Raw genomic sequence first — 19,932 nt, 5'->3', positions numbered from 1 at the left:
GAGCTATAAGAATTGAGTTGTCTTTTAGACAGGTCAAATCAACATTTAGATTGCAGAGCCTGGTACAAAACACACTGTCGCTGTTTTTATATCTGTAATTGAGATTAATTATTCCACTGACTTGTTAGGCAATGTGGCTTAATTTTTATATGAATTCATTTATTGAAGGCCATTAGATTCAACAGTCTATATAGCAGGAGGCCAGTTCCCTAAGAAGGTACAGAGGGAGGGAGGGAAGACCAATCGCTCGATAATTAGCGGGATCTTGAAAAGAAGGAAATCATCTCTTGGGCCCGGTTGGGAGGCCCTGATAATACTAGACTTTTTCTTAAATATTTGCAAGACCTGATAGTTTGGAGGTACAAAATTACTCCGTTTGAGCTTTCCAAGGAGAGGGGAGAATATTTTGACCCCACCAAATTCATAATACATTACTGTAGTAATTTTCCAAAAGATTCACCAGGTTGGGGGAAGGGGGGAGGGGGCAAGAATTTTTTTTTTAGCCCAGGGCTTCAGATTCTAGAATTCGACATTTCAGGGGGAACACAATCACCGAGTAGGTATATATTGATAGAAGTCTTCCGTCTCATTAATTTTCCAAGAGTCAGGTATACAAAAGCCTGAGGAACTGTAATTGATTACATAATTTCCCCCTCTGATTATCTCCTCCTAGAGGGTCATTGGTTAGGTCATCATCTCGCCGTGCTATAATTTGCAGACCACGTATATTTTGTTCGTAATAAGGAAGGAAAATAGATGATAGAGGAAGATAAATATGATATAATGATGATAATAATAGGAATGATTAGAATAATTTTTCATCTGGTCATGCAGTACAAAGCAAAGGAAAAAGGCACGTTGCATAAGGGCCTACGGCTCATGGAGTAGATGAACCATTTAAAGAAAAATAGGTTTTATAGTGAAATTCATACCGATGACTGGCCTGTAATGTAATTCAAAATTATATGTGTAGTCTCATGATGAGTTATTATCACCACAATCATTGTATTTGATTTTTGTTTGAGGTTTGCATAGCACTGATGCATAAGCTGGAAATGGGAAGAAAATGAATAGGTAGAAATGAAATGTTGACACTGTAACTGAAACGAGTTCAGAACTTCAGAGCAATTTATTGCAGTTGTAGGTATTGTTGCAGTGGTAGCTGTTGTAGTGGTATCTATTGTAGTGGTAAGTGTTGCTGCAGCGGCAGATTGTAGTGGTTGGTGATAACCTGTAATGGTAGGTTTTTAAAATGTAATACTATGCAAGAATTCAATGATTCATTAGTTTACATTTAAGTAATGTCTGTATATCTTAAAGTCAATGTTGAAAGGGAGGAGAGAAATATTGTGTTCGAGGTTGACAGATAATATATTCCAGGGCAGGAGGCGCACCGTATGATGGATTTCTGTGACTTGACAGATTTGGTGCAGGATGTGTCATGCAGGACATATTTGATAGTCATAATTGCAGACGTTAAATGGAGTCGCCGGCGGCTGTATTATACAAATAGTCTTTGAGACGACGTATTTCACAAACTTTATGGCGGAGCTTCTTCACGAACTTCTTCATGTCTTTGCCTAGAGTATATGGTGTATTTTGCCTATCCCTTGGATGTTAATTAACGCCAGGGAATTCAGAGTCTTCGCCATTGCACGTACCCAGAAAGTTTTGTGTTGAGTTCATGTATGGAGAAACAGCGGAATATATGTGGAACTGAAGGCAGGAGAAGCTTTGCTTTGTAAAACTTTTTCTTGTGTAATTTTGAAAGAGATCTTGTTACGAATATTTGAATATGTTTCTTATGGAAAGAGAGCAAAATGAATTTTCGTTGAAGCATATATTTGTCTACGAAAAAACAGGGAAGACATAATTAACATTTGTAACATTTTAAAGATTATTTTGATATTAAGTTCAAGATTAATAGAAGCGTAAACTTTTAACTTTTTCTGTTCAGTGCCATGAGTTCCGAGGTAACGTGATGTTCGCCTTCTGTGGACGGAAGAAATGATAACGTAGCTTCTAAAATAGTCATGGAGGTCACGCCCAGGTAAAATGCAAGAGCGTCAACGACAGACGTATCGGTAATTATCGTACATCGTGACGTTTGTTCGAGAAGGTACTGGAAGTTGACATATTTTACATTCATACCTGATGTAAATTATGACAAACATTGGTAAGACAAATGATAACATTAGGCGAAACTTCTTTTTTATATGGCAAGTGGTAATGCCGTCATTGGCATGAAATTCACGCAAAAACAAATTTAGTTTTCTTGCATATTCTTGGGAGACAAAATGTCAAAATATTTTATCTTCATTTGATTCATAAACACTACTATTTTCATGTATACTGTCCCTTGATTTATTATGTTCCTAATTGTTTATTTGATATATGTGGTTTCCATGGTCACCAAATTTTTAATTTTATTTATGACCATGTCTTCAACTTAATTATACATATGAAGAAAAATGCTCATTAGGTCATAAAGATTTTTGATATTTTCTTGAACATCATGGAATACAATCAAGGTTTTAAAGAAATGGGAAATATTTATATTTTTTTCAAATTCATTGTCATGATATTTGTCTTTTCATTAGGAAGCAGCGGTTCGGACAAGTGGGTATATATGGTAAACAAACTGGTGTCTGCAGTTGTGGCGACGCCTGGACACAACCCGAGATGGACAATCATCAGGGCCAGGAGAACCAAACTAAAACTTGTGAATATGATCCTAGTAAGATATATCCCTTGTTCAAGTTATGACCGAGTATATTAAGTTGCTGTGTCACCAGTGGAGCATCTCAGGTGCCATTTGGCGACATACATTATTCAGGTTGTGTCTGGTGTTTTTCGTTTGTGAGAGAAAACTCGAAAAATCAAAGTAATACTTTCCGTTGGAATTTATTGTAAGGAAGATTGCGTTAGAATTGAACTAATTAGGTGTAATAACCATATTCCGGCGTACAAAAAGTACTGCGAAATAATAGGAAGTGAAGTCTAGTTAGGGTCCGACTAAATTTTCCTGATGCTGGTTTAGTTTCGTTCCATTATTTTATTATATGTGGAGTATAGAAGAATTTCTTCACAGATGGTTAGATATATATAAAGGAGAATTTTGTTAAACGGGGTTTTCTTCGACCGGCTTTCCTCTTCCTATCTCTTCTCTTGCTTGCTGTAGAGTTCTTTATTTTTTCAGTGCCTATTCTGGATCTGTTGTAGCTCAATCTAGTATTATTTTCAGCCATGAGAGGGGGAGAGTGATCACAAGTATTTTCTTATTTTGTTATAGTAGGTTAGTGAGTAGTCAGGGCTATGAATATCAGTGAAATTTTAGGAGAGTGCTCACAAGTATTTTGTTATTTTGTGATATTGGGGAAATGAGTAGTCAGGGCTTTGAATATCAGGGAAATTATGGGGTCAATACATTTCTAGAAGTCAACAGAACATAGGAAAATCTCTTCTGACTTCTCCAAGTAACCAATATTTGTGATACTGTTTGTTTATATGTTAAAAATGTTATGTTTATTATGGTCTCCCTTTGTTATTTATTCAGTAATCAGTCATTTCCAGTGTAGCAAGGTAGTGACAGAAACAGATGTGAAATGGCCTCATTTGCTTACATCCTCACTCCGGTTGTTATCTAATGCACCAATACCAGAAACTTCAGTCTGCAGCTAAGCCCCACTTACCTTTGCTTCAGTTTTCTGACCACTTCTTATATGGTTCAGCCCATTGACAACTTCCTGCATGTTTGGTCCCCAATAACTCGAAAGTTCTATTACACCATCCTTTTATCTCCATGATATCCCCCTCCTCCTAGCTTCCTCCCTTTGTCGTATATATTGTCTTATTCTATCATCTGTCATATGCCTCTTATGTTCAGATAATTTCAGTACAACCTATTCATCTCCTATTATGATTCTCATCCTCCTACTATGCTTCTCTTATACCCTGTCATTCCTCTCAAAAGGAACCTTCCTATCATCCTAGCCTTTCATTTTCAAGATAACCACCCTCATCCATGCTATTGTATTTAGGGCACAAGACTTACTCCCATACAGCACCACTGTGATACCATAACCATCAGACGTTCCCATCGTTACCCCCACAGGCAGTAATCTTTCATTTAGCACACTCTTTAATGCATCCAGGTACTTTACTCTCTCATCCAACCTGTGATTCACTTCACCTCCCATAGTTCCACCTTCTGCCATGTTCACTCCTATGTATCTAAAGCTATCCACTTTTTCTAGGTTTGCTTCATTGAAACTCACATTCACATTCATATTCACTTTATAACCTTATACTTAACTTTCTTCTTTCACATACTTTCCCAGACTAAAACATCAGCTTTGACTGTGTCTCACACAGTTCTAACGCAGTGAATTCGACTGTGGAATGTAATGGACTTTCTTTTACATTGGCAGTACCATATATTTTTTGAAGACTAGGAAAATGGGATAGGATGTGTGAAATCATGTCTGACAAAAAACAAAAAGTGTGTAGTGTGTTTAGGTGTATAATCAGCAACTGCATCTCATCTTGACACAACTCCCTCATTAAGCTCAGACTTGGATAAGATATCTCAGTGGGGTAGACAAAATCTGGTTAAGTTTAATGCCTCCAAGACCCAGTTTCTACCTAGCTCTCTATCAAAAACTCTCACAACTTTCCTCTCTCCTTTGATGGTTCTGTAATTCCACCACGACTCAGTGAACATTCTTGGTATTACTGTATGTTCATTCTTTCTTGAAAACCCCATATAACAGAAATAGCTAAGCCTGTCTCTAAAAAACTGGGAGTCCTGTTAAGATGTTGAAATATATTTTCTTATGAATAATTATTCTGTTTATACAAAGGATATATCCATCTTTGTATGGAGTAAGTACTGCTCTCACATCTTGGATGGTTCTAATTCTGCATCCTTACTCGACAGATTTGAGTCAAAGGTAATCAAACTTATAAACTCTCCCAGACTAACTTCAAAACTTGACCCACTTGCTCCATGCCACAATGTTGGTTCACTTTCCCTCTTCTCTGGTTTTGCTTTGGTTCTGGTTGTCGGGTATCAGCACCACCTATGGAGCTTTGATTTGCAGATGAGAATGATTTTATAGGAATAGTGAAGTCTGCCTCTAAGAAACTGGGTGCCCTGTTTAGATGTGAAAACTATTCTTCTAAACAGTTGCTCCATATATACAAACTATTAATTTGTCCTTGTATGGAGTACTGCTCTCACATTTGAGGTGGTTCTAGCTCTGCATCTTTACTTGACAGAGTTGAGTTGAAAGCAGTCCGCCTTATAAACTGTCCCAGGCTAACTTCCAGACATGAATCCCTTACCCCACGCCACAATGTTGGGTCACTTTTCCTCTTCTATAAGTATTGATTTGGTTTTTGCTCCTGAGAGCTGGCTGCTTTTGTGCCCTTACCATTAGCTAGGTCACACAATACTTGGCAAGCTACCGCACTGCATGATTATTGTGAAGCCATCAGAAACTCAAGGGTAGGCTGTTTTGATAACTGCTTCTTTCCCTACACGTTGAAGCTTTCGAAAACTCAACCTTACCTTCTCATGTCTTTCCCAATAAGTATGACCTAGCACAATTCAAAAGACAGATTTTTCACTCTCAAAAATTTGAAAATACTTTTCCTTGTCTTTTTTTTTCAACTTCATAATTCTCTGTATTTCAGTTAAGGCCCAGCCTTGATGCAGACTTTTATCTGTGACTGGAGCCTTCAACATAAGAAAAAAGTTAGGCCCATAGATTTTTATAGGTTGTATGAGGTAGGCAGAGATATGGATGTTAGTTGTTTGGTACAGGTTATATTTCTGCTGTTATAACGTTGAGTGGGAATGAACATCTCATTTTCATTGGATGTGCTGTGTAGTCACCAGATTTTGAGTTATGATATATTTTGTATTAATATACAGACTCTAAATTTGGTAAACCAGGTGGTGTCAGATTTTTAATGCATTATGTAATTATCTGAATTACTTGTTGATATCTTTTTACGATTTAGTTGCACAATAGTAAGTCAGCAGTTTCAGTTTAGAAGCCTCTTTGCTAATTGAATTGAAAGCACTAATTTGGAAGATGATTGGTAACTCCAAACAGCAGTGAACAGTAATAAAGCTTATGATCAGTCATAATATTTTTGAATCATTATTCTTTACAGACGTCAATCAAGATGAACTCATCATGGCACAAGAAAAACAAATTGCTGAAGAGGTACAGTAGTTTTGCATATTAGATATTGATACACATTGTTGGACATCTCATGATACATGTTTAACCTTGTTTGCATTTTTTTAAGTTCATATTGTATTATACTGAAACAGTTCTACATTGCTTTCTTTGAATAATTTATCTAGTTTTGATTTATTAACATGTTTTCATTTAGTGACATAGAAACAAGTATGAACCTTAGGATATTGGCTGTGAGATTATTGTACTGTGAAGAGACTGCCCCAGTAGCATTTTGAGGAATCACCTTTCCTTGGTGAATTGACATTAGATTCACTTCACGGCTATTTGGGTAAAAAGTAACATCAGGATTTTAAAATGAGTGTAGACTTTCTGTTCAGTATATGACATTAGGAGAGCGACTCATTTGTAAGATTAAATGTATTGCAATTCCTTTTTTTTTTCCCTCTTATTTGATTTTGTAAATGAGGATAAAGAATCACTTTGCTGTATATGGCTTTCCTCAGTTTTTTATTTGCCATGGATATCCTGTTATCATTACCTGGACAGGTGACTTTGCTTGCTCTGGTTTTGTATGGCAGTCTGTCGTAGTATACATAATCGTTTTTGCTTTTTTCTTTATCCCAGCTATAACTTGGATACAGTTAATGCCAATTATAGCTCTTACTTGAAATATATGTTGCAGTCAGGTTCATCTGTATTTGGTTTTTATATAGAACATAATGCATTTTTCATGCACTGTTGACAGATTAAAGCCAATACTGCAATGGTAGGAGCACAAGAAGGTCTTGCTTCACTGGAAAAGGAATATTCTAATGATCCAGTATATTCTAGTAAGGTGGGTTTATTATATTCCCTTTACTGCTGCATGAAAATATTTTGGTTTAGTTAGGACATGGGATAGGAACTACTTGTAGATTATGCTAGAATGTCTCAAGTCTGGCAAGCTTAGGGTTAAGTAATTAATGAATTTCAAATTTTTCAGATTCTGGATTTCACATGTGCTAAGGGGAACTGGTAAAAGATAAAAAATTGTCACTTAAGGAGTTTTCTCTTCCCAGTATATAAGCTAATGAAAATTTTAAAATGACAACCCAAATTATTTACTTGAGATACTGACAGTTTTACTTTCTGATCCCATGTTGACATAGGTAGTGATAGGTGTGTCGACAAATGTAGTGATAGATGATTACTTTTGAAGCATTGGAGGTGACATCAGGCCCAAGTGAGTGTCACGCTGCTTCACAGTGAGGTTAATGTCTCAGGAAAGGCAGGAAGTGGTCTTGTAGTGGTTGATGATGTATGCAATGGATTGCCAAAACTCAGCTCAGAAGCTGTTGGCAAGAGGCGTATGAAGGGGTTTTGGTTGCTGTACCCATGTATGTACAAAGCTTTGATGACTTAAGTTCTTCTGGTTGTTTACCTTGACAGTAATGGGTAGCGTACATCAAGGAAACTTGACTTCCCATTATTGTCATCTGTTGTGGTACAGTGTAAAACATGAAAAGAAATCTTACTTATATCCTAATAGTGTTGAAAAAGGTGACTGGAAAAGAGATTTATAAGTGCGTTTGTGTCAAAGCAAGTTAGAGACACTGCCTGGTACTAACCAGTGTGCAGTTACCAGATTGAGTAGGGTATGTTCTGTTATTTCTGACTAATGGGTCATTGATCATTTTGGAAGCAGAGCCCTTATTGACTCATACATCCAGCTTGACCCAGACTGGACTCACCTGTATTTATCAAACAGCCATGTCTCACAGTATTTTTTTCCTCTCATAACAGGTTAGAACTCTTCTTCCCAAGTTCTCAAATGTTCGTCGCACTAGACCAGATGGCAACTGCTTTCTTAGGGGTTTTATATTTGCTTACCTAGAGTATTGTATACATCACAGGGATGAATTGGCCAGGTGAGTATTTAAAGTTTGATAAAGCCATTGATATATTTTGGCTTTTTCTTTCACTGAATGGGGTGATGAGAAACCTATTATTTCTGTTACAACACTTTTCTATACTGCCTCTTCAACTTTCCTGCCATTTTACTCCCCAGTTACCCTTTTGATTCATATTTTCCATTAACTTCATAAAACCAAATTTTTATCTAATCACACCATTTTGTGATTTTGGTGCTTTGTCTTTTACTTTAAGCATATCTTTCATCAGTCCAACATCTTATATCTTTGATTATGATAATAATTATGATAATAGTAATGATAGTAATAATACAGTAGATGATAATAATACTGCCAGAGAATACTTTGATGAATATGATAGAATAATGTGATAGTGTAATATGATAAATGTAAATATTCTGAGTACCATCAGTGGATAGAAAGATCAAAGATTTACACTTATAAGGATACAAAGAAGGATCATTTGTGTATCTGGGGCAGTACTGTTGGATTGGGAAAGGTACCATAATCAGTCATTTATTAATTCTGAAAGGTTTACCATGCTTTGGAATGGGATTTTTGGTTGGGCTGATTGAAGTATTTTAGCCATTATCTCCATATCATGCGAACTAAAATTTTTCAGATTCAAGAAATACCTTGAGGGAAGCAAAGAAGAACTTTTTGATATGGGATTCCCCAAGTTTACTACTGAAGATTTTCATGATATGGTAAGTTTTTTTGTTATACTTTCATCTGATATGCTACAAGATAAGAGAAGGTATTGGAATACCTGTGGATGGAAAAAGAGTATATTTATTAGAGGCAGTAGGAGAATGAATGGCTAATAGGGAATTTGAAAGGAAAGTTGGAAGGACAGAACTAAGAAAATTGTGTATATAAGTGTGTCATAGTAAAGGAATTGTTGGAAATATGTGGTGTTACTATTTGTGTCCTGCTGAATAGCTTGAGAAAACACAAAAGACACAAAAAACATTGCAAGTTTCCTGTTACTTGTGGGAGTTTTGTACTGTGTTGGCTTTTATGCCATTTTTTCTCAGCAGAACTGGGTTTTAGGCCATTTACATCGCAGATTTTAAAATCAACTCTTGCTTGTCCCTCGGCATAAAGTCATGAAATATATCTGTTATGAGCACCTATGATAAGATTTTGCCCAGGTGCTTGGGTTAGCCTGTAGTGCTCATCTGGTTAGGTCATATATTTATGCTCCCTTCTAGAAATTTTTAAGGAAACATTATTCATAAGATGCCTTTTAAATATTTTACCAGTGTATAGTGCTTGCATCTTTTTTGATCTTATGTACATACTGACCCCAAGTCAGCTGGCAGTACTTTAAAAGGTTAATGATGCCAATGAAAATTTAATAAGAAATGCTTAAGGTCATTCATGTTTTTTCCCTTTCATAGGAATAGTATATATTCTAGTATAAGGAATTTCTGATCATGAGTTTATCAAATAAAGGAAAGCATATAATTTTAGCAATGTCACATCTCAAACTCGTTTTATTTTTTGACGTGGCACCGTCCTTAATTTTTGGTCCGTATATTTTGGGTATACCAGGGTCGACGTGCTGTCAATGGATTGAACCAGGGCATGTGAAGCACCTAGGGTAAACCATGGAAATTTTGTTGGGCCTGGAAGTGGAAAGGGAGCTGTGGTTTCAGTGCATTATACATGACAGCTAGAGACTGTGTGAACTAATGTGGCTTTTGTTGTCTCTTCCTAGTGCTACCTCGCGCACATGCGGGGGGAGGGGGTTGTCATTTCATGTGTGGCAGGGTGGCAACGGGAATGAATAAGGGCAGACAGTATGAATTATGTACATTTGTATATATGTATATGTCTGTGTGTGTATATATATAAGTTGACATGTATAGGTATGTATATGTGCGTGTGTGGACGTGTATGTGGGTGGGTTGGGCCATTCTTTCGTCTGTTTCCTTGTGCTACCTCGCTAACGCGGGAGACAGCGACAAAGCAAAATAAATAATAAATAAATAAATATACTTTAATGTTTTTATTATCATTATTTTTACAGACATTCCTCAGAGAGGGTCTTTCACCCAGGTTTACAAATGTTACATGGTATACATTATGAATGAATGTTGATACTAGCTTTTATTTGATATAGTCTATAGAGGGATGCATCTTACAAATGGCAACTTTTAGCCCATTTTACGTTGACTGAAAGAGTAGTACTTGGGTTCTTGCTTTTGTACGTAGGAAAGGGTCATTTTCATCTGAGGCCTAAAATTATTTGAATTTTATTGTCATTATTGCTCTGCCCAGTATTAGGAAATGCTGGAAAAGAATGGTTTTTGATATTATCAATTTGTTATATATTAACTATTCATGAATTACAGTTTTGCATTTAGAGTATCTTGATACACAAAGCTTCTCAGTTTTTATATTTTTTTCTTTATCTGTGTATTATATGCATTCATTTATTGTTTTACTCATTTTCTTAATTGCCAGTTTATGGAAGTTGTCAGTGATTTGGAAGGGAGTGGTAGTGTGGGTCGTGTGGAGGCTGTTTGCAATGATGCTGGAACCTCGGATTACCTCGTTGTATACCTGCGACTTCTTATCTCAGCACATCTCCAGAAGAATGCAGAATTTTTCAGCTGTTTCATTGAGGGTGGAAGAACAGTAGAAGAGTTTTGTAAACAGGTAAGTGTGTTTGGAAGTTGAGAATGAAATAACCCTTTTTATATGTTTGGTAATGTAAATTATGATTATTGTATTCATAGACCAATTAGGCTAAGTTTTGCTACATCAAATTATTAGTGCAATCTCATATTATTAACAAAAAAAGTAATGAATTTTTGAGTGCAATACTCTGGAGCTTACCAGTCATCATTCATTGTGTTACCTGACATTAGAGCCATCTACCCTTCCTTAAATCATGTCATGTATGTCACCCAGGGTTAGAGTCAGTTGTTTATAGTCATTCTCCTGATTTTGATTGGTTTCTTTATCATTGGGTTGGAGTGCATCTTTGCTGAATGCTTAACTATCCTTTATGAGCTTTCTGGAAATTAGGAATGTGAAACTGTCAGTTTCACTCACATTATCACAAATCTGTGAAACAACAGTTGATAATGACAGCTAAAGTAAACTGGTATAGTTAATTGAGCTCAGAGCCTGAGGCTTTATTGGAATTATCAGAGTAGGCTCAGTAGTGGCAGCAGATTGTGATTCAAAATGCAGTGACAAATGATTAGCAGGTGCAGGTTGGTTTTTTATCTGCAGATTGCACTTGAATTAGTCATTTGTGTTGAAGGTATCTTGAAAGGTAGTTTTTTTTATGTTTAAATTTAGGTATCTAGCTATCTGTGTATATCTCTGATGCCTGTTCCCTCCAGTGGCAGTGGCCATGGTAATAGTCTCCATAATCAGTGAACTCCAATGCCTCTTCTAAGCCTTTGATTCCTCACCTTTAACAGGCCACTGGCAGTGGGCAAGTCTATAGACATCCTACCAACTATGTCTACCTAGTGTTTCTTTCTAATGCTCCTCCAAAATGTTGCTCCTACTATTTTGCCAAAAGGCAGGGATAGCACATATTGCTCACTGCTGGAAAATCTAGAGTTACAAAGAGTTCAGAGAGGATCTTTTATTCAGGTTTACAAATGTAAGATGGTATTCATTATGAATGTGTTCAGTGTTGACAAGTGTTACGTGTGACAAGAAGTTGTATGTCCACATATGGGGGAGGCAGAAGAAAAGACAGCTACCTGGGTCAGAGGAGTGTGTCTTGACAACCACTGAAGTGCTGGGTCACTGTGCAGCCATCACTAACCCTCCATACTTTATTTTAGTTACTTTAAAGTTGATAGTCTGTATATGATTAAGCTTTGTTTGCTTCGGAGCATAACTTGAGGTCAGGTCCACAGGTTTTTTAAGCTGATCTCTGCAACTACTCAGAGATGGATGTAGAGGTAGAAGATCCACAGCAAATACCATGAATTCTTTTTTATCTTAAACCATTAAGGAACAATAACTTGTTTTCATTAGACACTTTTCAGTAAATCAGCAGTTATTGGAGATAGTTTTTAGATTCTCTATTGTTATTCACCCATATCAAGTATCTATTGTATACAAACTCTTGATTATATCCTCATGTTACAGTATTAGGTAATGCAGTATATTCTTTTTCAGGCAGAAATAGATTTCTTTCCTTGATTGCTAACATTACTCTGGATAAGGTTGTAATGTCAGATGCCATTGTTGGTTTCTTTTAATGAGCCTGCTTGGGAGTGACTTCTTAAAGTTTTATGCCCAGTCCACTCATGTCTTAGAAATGGCATTGTCATTATGTTCTTTGATTCAGTGTGCTTTTCATGCTAACATTAGATCTACCAAATATGGTTCCTCTGTTTTGGTAATATTTATTTGTCATTCTTCTCATTTTATATTGAAACTTTATAGGAGTAGCATGGAGGTTGCTGTACTTTACTAAAGTTTTGTATAACTTGCAATCATTGTTATTTAACAACTTTTTACTACACATTTGAAAATATTCCAAAACATGGAAGTATTGTACACCACAAGGAGAGGAAATTTTCCTGCTAAATTTCAGGTCTGAAGTCTGAAAGTAATGCTTATCATTTGAGTTCATCTGATTAAGATAATATAGGGTCTCTGCTGAAAGTAATGCTTATCATTTAAGTTCATCTGATTGAGATAATTTAAGGTCTCTGCAAATGTTAGATTAGAAGGCAGGAAAATGGAATATGTTTCAGATGCAAAAAAGTTTGAAATATACTTTGGAACAGAGGTGCCCAGATTATTTCAGTTGTTCTAAAGTGGGAGATTTTTCTAAAGATATGGTGAATAATTTATTTTTGTTTTATGGATGGTTGATGTCCAGAGGTGTGGTTTCAGATAAATGTCTGGTGGAGTGGCATTTAAGACGAGTTTGGAGTGTGTTTATGTATTGTTTGTTGGGCCATTTCAGTGTGTATGTTTTGTCAGTGTTGTGTTTATTGGGAGTTAGGGAATCTGTGCATATGGGTTGCAGAAGTGTGAGGTAGTTGAACTCTTTATTTTCATACGGTGATTAGAGATTGATTATGGAATAATTTGAATGAGAGGGCTCTAGTTCAGGTGCAGTGAATTCAGTGCCAAGAATGTTGAAATGGGATCACCTTATGAGGGTCTTTATTTTTCTGCATAGGTGATGAGTGTTTATTGTGGTGAGGCACCTTGTTTGAGCACTTTGTTTTGTGTTGTTTGCAGCTTGGTTATACTTCCTTTTGAGAGAGTGAATGTCCAGGCAGGTGAGGCATAGTTTAGGGTGGAGTGGATGAATTGTTTGTAGATGATACTAAGGCATTCTTTTTCTTGTGCAGATCTGGTACTAACTAGTTTTTGTGCATTGCTTTTGTGTTGGTTTTATTGGTTTGGAGATTGAATGTCATGCATGACATATGTGATGCACAGACTAGTAGTTGTTTTGTCGAATGGAAGTCATTTTCTAAACTACCATGACGTGGGGAAAAAAGAAAATTATGAAGATGCTCAGATCACAAGTATAATATTTTATAGTATATTTGGAGTAACAAGCGCTGTAAAGAATTGAAGATTTTCTTTTTAATTTTTATGATTTTATGACCTGCTAAATGCAACACCTGTTGTTTGGACTAGTGGGCCAACAGAATACTGCTACTGGGCCAAAACCAAGGATTAGTGGGTCAAATGGCCCTCCACTGTATTTTAGAAGGAAAGAAGAAGAGGAAGAAGAAGGAGAAAAAGGCCTAGGCAGGCACCAACCAGAGAGGGACCATTGCCATTAGGAGTAGTAGTGACAGCAGCGTGGTTAACCAGAACCAGCAGCTGTTATATTTCCCTACCCTGGTCCTTTTTTCTTCTTTTTTCACATGCACATAGGTTGCTGGAACTTGGTACACAAACACAAACTTTCCCTCTCTCTTTTGTTTTGCTTGACACTTGATATTACACAAATCATGTAATTCTTTATTCTAAAACCACAGAAAGGATGAAGGGCTCTGGTTTCATTACATAACATGTGACAGCTAGAGAATGGATTTGAACATTTAAGGCCATTCATCATCTGTTAATGGTACTGCTTTGTTAATGTGGGGAACAGTGAACAATTATGACAAAGGAATACGAAACACAGAGAATGAATGAAGGTTCACAAAACTATGTAAACAACTAAGATTAGTCTGTGATTAAGTTTTGAATGATAGGATGAGTGTGTTTCCATAGCAAGAATCCCAGATGTCTTGAGGGTGACAGCCGAGCATACAGTCAAGAATTTAAAGAATTTCAAATTTGATTACCTTTTATCACATGACACCAAGATTTTCAAATTAATGAAAAGAGTAGATTTTTTTATGTACATTTTTACCACTTGCACTGAGAGAAATTTTATTTATTTTGTACAATTTGTACAATTTTATTCATCTGTGATTATATTCCTGAGAAGAAACGACAATTGTAAATGATTGTTGCATGCAGGAGGTTGAACCAATGTATCGAGAATGCGACCATCTTCACATCGTAGCATTGACAGCAGCTGTAGGTGTTGGCGTAAGAGTGATGTATCTGGACCGAGGAGAAGGTGCTGCTGTTGTATCTCATGACTTCCCAGAGGATAAGGAACCAATTATTCATCTTCTCTATCGTCCAGGACATTATGATATTCTGTACAAAGCATAATGTTTGCTAAATAATAGTGATTTGTTGAAATGCTAGGTTTTGATATACATTTTTTTCCTCTTATGCAGGGGCATAATTCTTATTTGCTCCATTTGCTCCATTGTCCACTGTGTTATGTAAAGTTGTATACAAATGATCTGTCTTTTGGTATATATTTCAAATGTATCATTGATATACTTAAAGCATATTTTTAATATAGTCTGTGGTATAGCTTTACATTATGATACAGTATTCCTATCAGTATTTATGACTTGTTGTGAGGTCTGATTTCTTATTTAGTTTTTTCTAGATTTGTCATACCACTTCACATTGTTATGCTATTTATTGAGAGTATCTTCATAATTGAATTGCTTTGTCACATTTTGGCCACAAGAAAATTATGTATATGTAAATACAGTATAAATGTTATAAATAGAATCAGGTTCCTGGAATAATTATTCTTTGTAACAAATGAATTACTTTTTGAATATGTGAAAAGCATAAATGTACTCTCCTTTTGGAAACATGAGGTGTTTAACATTTACACTGTAAATTTTGAGACTTTTCTCACTTTCGCTTAGATGTAGCCCCTCATTACTGTATAACATGTAATCCTTGGTTATTTTTGATATAAAGATTTCTCATAAAATAATAACTTATGCATTGCAAAAAATAGATTATACAGTAAGAACTTTAGAAGTACTCTGTGATTTCATCCTATTGAACCACAATGAAGATTGGGTAGCATAATACTGTATCTCATGGACCACTACTTTTAATGGTAAATAAAATCAAATTTGAAGTTCGTATTTTTGCCTCATTCACATCCGTCGTTTTCTTTCACACCTTGTGCACATTCCTGATACACAAGATAATGGCACATTCAGGACATCTTCCACACACCAATGTCAGTTGTACTGTTCACTTTAGGGAGAATATCACATCCACTATTATGGCCATGTTTTGTTCTTACTCACCATTCGTACTATGCCCTGTCATCTTCCTCATCTTGCTTCCCCTTCTCTTTCAGAGTCATCATACAGAATTACCAAGAGGAATGATTTCCTTTGAACTGTGTGTGTGTTACTACAACAAAATGTAGTAGGTTTAGAAGTATCTTGGCTCATGTAATACAATGAAAAATGGATGATTTGCTGACCAGTATCAAGGTAATCTTCAAATTTATTGATATAGATATCTAAGATTTCTCTGCCAGGGCCTTCAGGCAGTGCTTGGCAGGTATGAGCTTCAAACACAACCAAATCTCTAACCTTTCCTCCTCCCTTTCTACTTTTTCTTTTACATGATTCCTTCACTTTTTCATCTGCATCACTTTTAATCCTTCCCCTTTTCCAATTCATCTTTCATCCTCTTTCTTTATTCAATTTCTTTCCCATTCATCTCTTTGTTTTTCATAGCTTATTCGTCCTTTTCCTCTTCACGTTCCTCCCACTCCATCTCATTTCTTAATCTTTTCATGCTTTCTTTTAATGTTATTCCTACTTTTTTCTTCTTAGCTGCCCTCCTCTTTCATTTCTTTCTTCTTCATATCCTTCTTTTTCACCTTTTTTCACTTCCTCTTCCGTGTTGACTGAATGTTATCATAATTGTTTTAAAGTTATTACTGTTATTAATATTTTTTTCACCTTTTCCTGCATTAATGAGCAAGTTCCAGGAACAAAGAATTGGCCTCACTAATTTGCATCCACTCCCTAGTTATATATGATGCACCAAAATCACAGCCCCCTACCCACTACTAGGCTCCACACGCCTTTCTGTGGTTTCTTCTTACTGTTATTGATGTTATGATCATTATTAGTAGCAGTAACAGTAGTAGTAACATTTGCTTACAACATCCATTTTTTAGCTGTCATGTGCAATACATCAAAGCCTCAGTTCCTTATCCACGCCCAGGTCTAGCAAACCTTTCAATGGTTCGCCCTGGGTCTGTCGATTGACAGCACAGTGCTCCCTGTATACCACATCATGCTAATCCTCTCCGTCCTGTCATACCTTCACACCCTTGCATGTTTAGGCCCTGACCACTAAATTATTTTTGACTCCATCCTTCTGTTTCCGGTTTGGTCTCCCCTTTTCCCCTCCACTTCTAATGCCTATATTCTCTTTGTCAACCTCCTCTTGCATATTCTCTTTATATGTCCAGAATGTTTCAGCACACCCTCATCAGCTCTCTCAACCTTATTCTTCTTATTACCATACCTCTCTTTTGCCCTTTTTATAACTAACTTGATCAAACCACCCCACACCCCATATGATCCTTGAATATTTCATTTCCAACTCATCCACTCTCCTCTGCACATCCTCATTTATGATAGCCCATGCCTCGCGTCCATGCAGCATCGTTAGGACATAGAGAAGTAGATGTTGGTGAATGAGGTTAATGGCTTGTTGGCATCATTGGATTATGTACTAACTGATAGGCATACTAAAGAGAGACTCTTGGATGTAAATATACTGAGAGGAACAGTTGTTGGGATGTCTTTTCACTTCTTAGTGGAGGCAAAAGTGAAAGTTTGAAGCGCCTTTTGGAAAGAGGAAATGTTATGGGTGGGAAGAGGGTGGTGATAGTGAAATGGGCTTGGAAAATAGGGTTCTGTGAGGAGGTATTGGGTGAATAATGTCAAAAGGTAAGAGTAAATGAGGAGAAGAATGGGAGGTATTTAGGGAAGCAGTGTGCAAAGTTTTCATGTGCAGAAGTGTGTGGTATGCAGAATCAATGAAGGTGGATGTAACGATGGGTCATTTTGATGATTTGTGCTCAAGGTGATGGTGAAGTTACTTTGCAAAAATGATTTAAGGGGTTAATATAATCCATTTATCATAACACAGTGAAGAAGTTTTTTAAATTAGCACTTGTCTGATGTTCCCATGTGCTGATGGGTGGTAGGGCACATGGGTCACTCACATGTTATCCCATTGCCAGTCTTTGTAGTTGTTTAACATCATGTTTGCTAGATCATTGGCATAACTTGTGATGTAAAACATGCTAATGAGGCTTATGGTTTTTCTAAGAATTAACAAGAGATACTAATGTACATGATCCTAAAAAAGACAGAAATGCTCAGCTGAATAATGCAGATGCTGGACATAATCAACCAGTACACCCAGTAGGCTATGTGGGTGACATACGATAATGCCCCGAACCTTGAAAAAACAATGAGTTCTCCCTTTAACTTTGGTTGGGTCTTGTGCAAGACTATTCAGATCCGTTGATGAAGCACAGGGCTGAAAGAGCTGGAGAGCATCGCCTCCTTGTTCCTGGTCAGGTGTTCATCATTCTCCATGCTCAAGCTAATGATGATGTAATGAAAGAACCAGAAATAGAACTACAAACTAGGAAAGGCTAGAGCAGACAGGACTTGGGTTCCAGAACAGACTAGAGTTTTGGACTTAAGAAAGATAAGACTATCCTAAGATAGATCAGAGCCTAGGTCTTACGAAGAAAGGAGCCATCCTGGAACAAACCAGAAATGAGGGCATAGGAGACACCTTAAAAATGCAGACGAGACAATTCACTAACAATATTGAAGAATAGAAAATCATATCCTTAAGAAAGACTGTTGAGTCCTCAGTTAAATGCAAGGAAATGAAATTTCAACAGATTACAAAGATAGCTGTATAGTAGATGATTTCTGGACAGACTAGAAATGGGTATCCACACAAGATGCCCCAAAACATAGGAGACTACAGAAAGGCACAAAGACATTACACAGAGGACTCTCAGACAAACCAAAGATGAACTTGGGATACCACCGGTAATAGGCCTCAGAATCTAATGACATAATCAGAGGTCCCCACAAGTGACTAGATATAAGGCTGCAGAATGTAACAACATAATCAGAGATTTTCACAAGACACTAGAGATAAGGCCCATGGCAGACTAAAGAGAGGGCCTAAGAACAAACGAGACAAGAAACCATGAGAGACTAAAGACAGAGGACATTTGAAATTATCAAAGACGGATTCTGGAAAGTTACGACTGGCTCAGGACAGACCAGAATTACTGTCTGGGAAGCAAGAGACAGTGGCCTAAGACAGCACAGAAATAAATGGAGAAGACAGATAGATAGTATCCCCACAAAGATAAAAAAGGAGGGTGAGTAGGAGTTAAGATACATGCAATGATATGTGCAGAGATAAGTGACAAGGCCAAATACCAGAAAAAAGAGGGCTTGAAAAAGATTAGATAAAATTTACTAAGATTCATCAGAGACTGTTTTACTATAAACATAAGACTGAATCCGAAAAGCTGTGAGCATCTGAGACCAAATATAGGGCTCCAGAATAGGTGAAAAACAGGAATGTTGGGCATGTGTCAGACAGAGGCATGAGACACACCAAATGCAAGCTTTAGGATGGATCAGAAATGCGCATGACAGCAAATCAGCATTAGTTGCCAGATGCAGTGAAAACAGGACCAAAAGACACTGTCAGTCAGAAACAGGGTTCCATATTAAATGCAGGGGACAGTGATAGGATCCTTGGCAAAATCAGAAATGGGGTCCTTTAACAATGTAGACCAGAAACAAGATCAGAGGACATACTAGATATAAAAGTCAATACTGATTAAAAAATAGAGCCGTTGAAGACACATCCAAAGGCAGGGTCATAGGAGGGAAGTGAAACCGACCTTAGAGCAAAGAGAAAGCTGGGCTTTCATAGGGTACAAAAGAGAGAGAGAGAGAGAGGGGGGGGGTGGCAGGCAAGGGGAACAACCGTTTGCTCTGATTGATAGCCATTCCATACAGAGCAGGTAAACATTAACATGTTATCATATTGATAACTTACAAGACTAGGTAAAATCCTACAAATATATGTGTAAGCGTAGGTGGAGAATGACATGCAGAACTATGCTATGTGCATTCACGCCATTTTTTTGTATAAATTTATAATATTCATGTGTTTACTCGTTTCACTGTGGATAGGGCTGTTTCATCTCTCCTCATTGATACATGCAATAAATCACAGCTACAGCTTTACTAATGCATTCATCTCCCATTATTCATTCAAAAAAGGAGGCAGTAGTTACACCAGAATTCTCAGATTCCAGCTAACTCTAGTGTAAAGACTAAACATATTTCGTGTTTTCATTTGTGTCAGAATCGAGAAATCATAGTATTATC

At 36.8% G+C, this 19,932-nt stretch overlaps 1 protein-coding gene across 6 annotated transcripts in view; it reads left to right on the top strand.

Annotated features, from left to right (window-relative positions):
- The window catches only part of LOC139766316 (ubiquitin thioesterase otubain-like), a 30,173-nt gene extending 14,578 nt beyond the window's left edge, over positions 1-15,595 (top strand). The window contains exons 1-8 of one of the 6 annotated variants that reach the window (XM_071694806.1): positions 1,074-1,140; positions 2,601-2,737; positions 6,184-6,236; positions 6,961-7,050; positions 7,998-8,122; positions 8,748-8,832; positions 10,598-10,792; positions 14,609-15,595. In XM_071694806.1, the coding sequence (XP_071550907.1) occupies positions 2,683-2,737; positions 6,184-6,236; positions 6,961-7,050; positions 7,998-8,122; positions 8,748-8,832; positions 10,598-10,792; positions 14,609-14,809 (804 nt within the window). In that variant the 5' untranslated portion in view covers positions 1,074-1,140; positions 2,601-2,682 and the 3' untranslated portion in view covers positions 14,810-15,595. Of the gene's footprint in view, positions 1-1,073; positions 1,189-2,018; positions 2,085-2,600; positions 2,738-6,183; positions 6,237-6,960; positions 7,051-7,997; positions 8,123-8,747; positions 8,833-10,597; positions 10,793-14,608 lie in introns of those variants that run through there. The other 5 variants (XM_071694805.1, XM_071694804.1, XM_071694802.1 and 2 more) reach the window with 5 other exon arrangements.
- The last annotated feature ends 4,337 nt before the right edge of the window (positions 15,596-19,932 follow it).

Source organism: Panulirus ornatus, chromosome 57, assembly GCF_036320965.1.
Source record: "Panulirus ornatus isolate Po-2019 chromosome 57, ASM3632096v1, whole genome shotgun sequence".
In the NCBI taxonomy this organism is placed as follows: Eukaryota; Metazoa; Arthropoda; class Malacostraca; order Decapoda; family Palinuridae; genus Panulirus; species Panulirus ornatus.
This window is presented reverse-complemented; position numbering and strand designations above follow the sequence as displayed.